Below are 5,812 nucleotides of genomic sequence, written 5' to 3' on the forward strand. Positions count from 1 at the left end.
GGGGGGCAAGCCATAAAATGGAGTTGGGCTGTAATGTTTTCATATTGATTTTTGGTTACATATAAATGTAAGAGATATCAGGGACATGTCATCCACAATGACAAAGACGTCTTATCTCCAGTTTAATTTAAGACCACTTTTGAAATTGGCAACATTTTGTGAAAAGAAATAATGGGATATATCTGCTGGTGGAAATCTTTTAGGATGTTCATGATGTAATGTACTGTCATGTACTTTATTCATTTACAAGGGAAAAATTAGAGGGGCATGGGGTCTAAGTACTCATGACTCTGAGGTCACTGAGTCGCCTTGAAGAAGGGACCTTGTGTGGCCCTGAAACGCTGCTATGTAGCATCACCAAAATAAATACATGTGACTATCTTCAGTAGAGTGCTGGTGATTTTTCATCATTTTTCTGGAGCAGATAGCGATCTCTTCCTCACAGCCCATTACGAACTCTAAACTGTTTAGTTCAAACAGCCATTTCCATTAAAACTTCTCTTTCACCTGAATGGCATGAACATCAACTCAGAGAGGGCGAGCTAGCACCTGTTGCTAAGGGACGCACGTTTGTTATTTTAGTCCTGACCATTATAAATTAAGAAATAAATACTTTGCTGTGTGTGGGCGCAGTAATATCTGAAGCCGTTAAATAAAGTAGTGTGCATCAACTCCAATTAGGATATAAGCTTGATAAATAGATTTTATAGACATGTTCTATTATTTTGTTTCAGAGGACAATATTTGTGAAGCTTGCCTATCACCAATTCTGCCAACAGGTACTGTGTTTCTTGTACTTTTACAGTTAACCATTAGCAATATTACATAGTAAAATCATATCATCATGTTTGCTATTCTTCTTTAACCCTGTGTGATTGTGCACACTTATGCTGGTTAATAAATAGCAATGGATGTTGGAGTTAAACTTAGTTAAATGGTTTTAAACTTCATCCAAGTAAATCTTATCACCCGAGAGGGGCATAGCATGGGCTAGTCTAGTGAATACCTCATAGGGGAGCGTCAAATGACATCCAGAGTGCCTAGGGATGCAGTTAATTTCACCTTGTGGTACCACTCAGTTTTCCTAAATAGAGACATCGCCTATTTGAGCTGACATAAAGATAATTCCCAAATCAGAAATGGGGTCCAGGTGGCAAAAAATCTGTCAGTATATGAGTAGTTATATTGAGCATCAAGTTTCTCTAGGGGCATCAGTTTATGGAGGCGTTCTTTCAGGGTGGTTAAAGAAGGAGCGGGCTATTCATTTTTAAGGGCACCTCGAAAAAGCCTAGCAAGAAGCAAACAAGCCAAGTTAAAAGCATGGGAATCTACAAAGGGTGATTGAGCTTCTTTGCCGCATGTAGGGCAGCCCATTGAAATGAATGGGCTGCACTATTCGCAACGTTTCAAAAACACACACAGATTCGACACATGATGTTGCTCTACACAAGTGTAAATGGGATCATAGACAAAAGGAAGGAAGGTTCGGACTTTTAAGGTACTCCAAGGATCACACAAACATACTTTGTTTTTATATAAAGTAGGGCTGTTACTGATTAAAATTTTTGTGTTAGATTAATCAAAAATGTTTTTAATCGATTAATTTCGATTAATTATAATGCACATACAGATCCAACTACATTGGCCTATACACATACAGCACAGCAATAAAGTAATAAAATGAACTAGGATCACACTAATCCAGCACGTTATTAATCTCACGTGCCCCACTCAATATGGCCGCCGCTTGAGTGGGGCAACTCAGAATAATAACGTGCTGGATTAGTGTGATCCTAGTTCATTTTATTACTTCATTGTTGTGCTGTATGTGTATAGGCCAATGCCTTGGCTGGCACTCGTGCAGAAAGTTTCTTGGGCAAACTCACCGGCCCAAGTGGCTCCGTCGACTAATGAAGGGAAGGGGGGAGGACTCCGGTGACGTCGATGTCCGATGGGGACCGATAAAGGACTGCCATTGATGGCCCTGATATTACCTCTCAGAAACTCGAATAATTAGATATCTCAACCAGGATTGCCAGTTCTGCCCAACAGGTTTAGCCAGTACATAGTCAGATGATCATTGTGCTCCCCTGATGCTAACCGCATCATTGGAGAATTAATTATGACCTTGTAGGAGGGGATGGAGTAAATTGGGGGAAATTGATGGACAAACTTCATTAGTCTGCATCCAAAAATTGCTGACATGTTACAATACACAGCAACAGGCTTTTCTGTTGAAAAACAGTCCTCCAGACAACTGACTTTAATTAAGCTGAGATATAGGCAAGAGAAAGCTTTTCCTCATTGCCTCTCTCCCAGCGACCGTATGTTGTAACTGTGGCTCCGTCGGCTAACGAAGGAAAGGGGGGAGGAGTCCAGTGACGTCACGGACATCGACGTCACCTGACTCCTTCCTCCTCCCCTTTGTTAGCCGACGGAGCCACTTTTGGAAAGGGGGGAGGAGTCCGGTGACGTCACAAACACCGACGGAACTCCCGGAAGACGGCGGAGAGGTGAGTACCGATCAAAAGATTTTTAATCAATCAAAAAAATTAACGATTAATCGAGGAATTAATCGATATTTTCTGCAGCCCTAATATAAAGTATAACAAATTTTTATTTATAAACGTATATTTAAAAATGCATGGTTTTAAAGAAAGATAACAAAGATTGCCTAAAAAAGTATAAATGGGAGCTAATTCTCAAGATGTCCAGCTTCTTCTTTACCGCTTATAAAAAGTATTGTATCATTCACCCCGAATAAAGATTTTACAGAAAATGGCTGTTCAGTATTTTCTCATCATCACCACAGTCTGTAAGAATTAGCATTCACCGTGCTATAACCAGTATGCAGCACATCAGAACATTAGCTTGAGAAAAGGAATTCGGAAAGCCTTGCCAAAAAAAAAAAAAGATGATGTGATGTGTCTGTCCTGTCTTTGGGGCTCGTTATAGAGAAATAATAGAAACATAATAAAGCAGAAGACTGCTCAGCAGGTTGTTTATCAACTATCCTTTTGGCATTGATGTTAATAATTCAGTTATAAACCCTTCATCTCACACTTCCCTCACCACACTGATGCATCTCTTCTTCTGTAGCTACAAGGAGAAAATAAAATATAGTCATGACCTCGTTCCTTATGTATGTCTACACATTCCAGTGGAAATGTATAGTTAAGGTCATGGCTGTAATTTTTGTTTACCATCAAACCCTTCCTTTTATCAGAAATGTTCATTCCCATACTGGTGGAGCAGTTTGTTTATATTGCATTGCCCTGTGTGCAGGACCATCCGCTAACTTATTCATTACAAATTGCAAGGAACAGAAGTGGAAAGGGCAATATTTCGAGCAAGCAGAATCCATCTTGTATTGCTCTCAGGTTAGTAAAGTGAATCCTGAGTGGCTGCTCTAAGTTTTAGGCAGGTGTAAAAAAAAGGCTGTAAAATAAGAATGCTTTCAGAAATAAAAGTGTTCATAGTTTATTTTTATCAATTAACAAAATGGAAAGTAAATAAACAGAAGAGAAATCCAAATCAAATAAGTTCTTGGTGTCACCACCCTTTGCCTTCAAAACTACATCAATTCTTCTAGATACACTTGCACTCAGTTTCTTAAGGAACTCAGCAGGTAGGTTGTTCCAAACCTCCAAGCTGAAGGGGAACAGTTAGATACCTTGACATTAAACAAAGGTAAATAATGTGCTAGTATTTCTTTGAAAAAAATGAGCTTCCACATTTTTCCAAATTTAAGTCTCAATGTTAGATTCCTGCATAAGCACAATTGTATTTAAAGGGTGTTATTTGTACTTTTCTTGTTGGATTGTTTTTCTCCCTATTTATTTCTATATATTTAAAACTAGTGGTGTTTATGCTTATTGAATAAAACATTTGTTCCAGTGTTTTAATGTGTTATATTTTCCATTTGCTTTTCAGACACTTCTAAGCCACTTGGTGTGGTGGTATTTCACTGCAGACACATGTTCCACAGAGAGTGTCTGTCTGTCGGTAACACAGTAAGCAGCTCTCATAATCTACTCCAAATATCTTAAATAAGCTGATATAGGCATTGAGAGAATTGCTGTGCTTTACATGACCCCTGGGATGGCATCACAATCGGGCAGCATTTAAGAGAGGAGATTAGATGACTGCACTATTTCTGTAAAGCTTTTGTGCCTGAATAGAAAGTCTAGCCAGAATGGGTTAGATGTCCCTTACAATTTAGCTTATATATATTAAAGGGTTATTAAGCCCTCTGTTTTGTTTTTTTTGCATATATCTACTGCTAGCAAGCAGTAGATGTAGGCAAAAACATTTTTTTAAAAAATTAAAAACTCTTTAAAAAGGGTTTAAACTTACCAGTGTCTTCCTCGCGCGCTGCCACCAAAAAATCTGAAAAATCTTGTGCGGCCGCAAAGGTTCTTGGGGCGGGCGCTTGCGCAGAAGAGACGAGGGGAGACACAGGGTAAGTATATGGACGCGTGCACCGCATGTAGACACCGTGGGACAGGAAGTGGCAGCAAGCACAGAGCAGTCAGCGCTGGATCGGAGACCCGCAGCAGCGCTGGAGAGAAGGCTGAAAACGATAGGAAAGAAGAGGAAGATCGGATTAAGAGACATCACAAGAGCTCAACAAGCTGCCATTCAGCTCTGATCACTTCAAGGTTCAAAGCTGTCAAACCCTGGCCAGGGAAGGAGCTGACAGAGCACAGTCTGTGCTCAAACAGCTTCAGTAGAGTAAAGAGATAACATTAGACTCTTAATGTCTCCTTAAAGAGAACCTGTCACCTGCACTTTGTTGTCATATAGGTAGCTTATCAGTTAAGTTAATAAAAAATTTAATTTAATAAAAATAGTGCTCCCCAAATTTTTGAAAAGCCCCCCACACTCACATACACGCCTTTATGAATTCAAATGCACACATGCACAGGCATACAGAAACAACGATTGCTACCATGGTCATTTTTAGAAATCATGGGGTCCCATACAGCCTACCTGACAGGACCCCACCTCTCCACCCGTAGATATGCGGTGAAGAGTGGAAGTGTTGAGTTACACGTCTATGTTTTATTTGCACATTTACTTTTAACTTATCTGTGATATGCTGTATCATTAGTGTGGCTGAACGGTCGGCATTACCTAAATGTCGGTGCAGACATCTGCTTGGATAACAGGAGGTGACCCCAATGCATCTTAAGCCTAGTTAAGCCAATCAGAAGGTGGGAAAGATGACCCCTGTACATCCACAGATCTGCTCAAACATTTAGGGAACACAGAAGGCAAACCCTAGTCAGCCTATTAGGGGAGGGCCAGGAAATGACCCCACTACATTTCTAGAGTCCAAATCCTAGGGACCTTTCCCCATCACTCTGTGGGGCGCATTCATATTCCTAGCTGGGCTACTCTACTCTGCTAGCCCTAGATGCTTTCCACCGCTCACTCATCCATTGTGAGAGGGCAAGAGGCCATGATGGGATCAGCACAATTCTAATGAAAGGCACCCGCAATTGAAGCATAGCAAATTAATTAAAAGCTTCAGCTGCCAGCAAGGGAGGCTGTCACTGAAGGGGCAGGGTTTAGGCGTGTGTCGCATTCCCTTGCATAGTTGTCAACATTTGAAAAATAGCAGGAGAGACACCTTTAAGCTTCACATGGGGCATGGCAACATAATGGGACTGTGCCATTAAAGTGGAAGTCGATTATGGTGTATGGGCAGTGGGGAAGCTAGACATTCTGTCACCCGGGGCAAAGGCTCAGAGTTGCTCCCCCCCCCGGGAGAAATTCTCCATCCACACACCCAGTGGCACCCCCCCCC

General features: G+C 41.0%; 1 protein-coding gene across 2 annotated transcripts in view; it reads left to right on the forward strand.

Moving 5' to 3' along the window:
- The window catches only part of VPS41 (VPS41, HOPS complex subunit), a 236,476-nt gene that overhangs the window by 229,646 nt on the left and 1,018 nt on the right, over nucleotides 1-5,812 (forward strand). For both annotated transcript variants that reach the window (XM_018558775.1, XM_018558776.1), the window contains exons 27-28: nucleotides 735-779; nucleotides 3,934-4,013. In XM_018558775.1, the coding sequence (XP_018414277.1) occupies nucleotides 735-779; nucleotides 3,934-4,013 (125 nt within the window). The remainder of the gene's footprint in view (nucleotides 1-734; nucleotides 780-3,933; nucleotides 4,014-5,812) is intronic.

This window comes from Nanorana parkeri, unplaced genomic scaffold, assembly GCF_000935625.1.
Source record: "Nanorana parkeri isolate BGI_ZX_2015 unplaced genomic scaffold, ASM93562v1 scaffold357, whole genome shotgun sequence".
Classification (NCBI taxonomy): Eukaryota; Metazoa; Chordata; class Amphibia; order Anura; family Dicroglossidae; genus Nanorana; species Nanorana parkeri.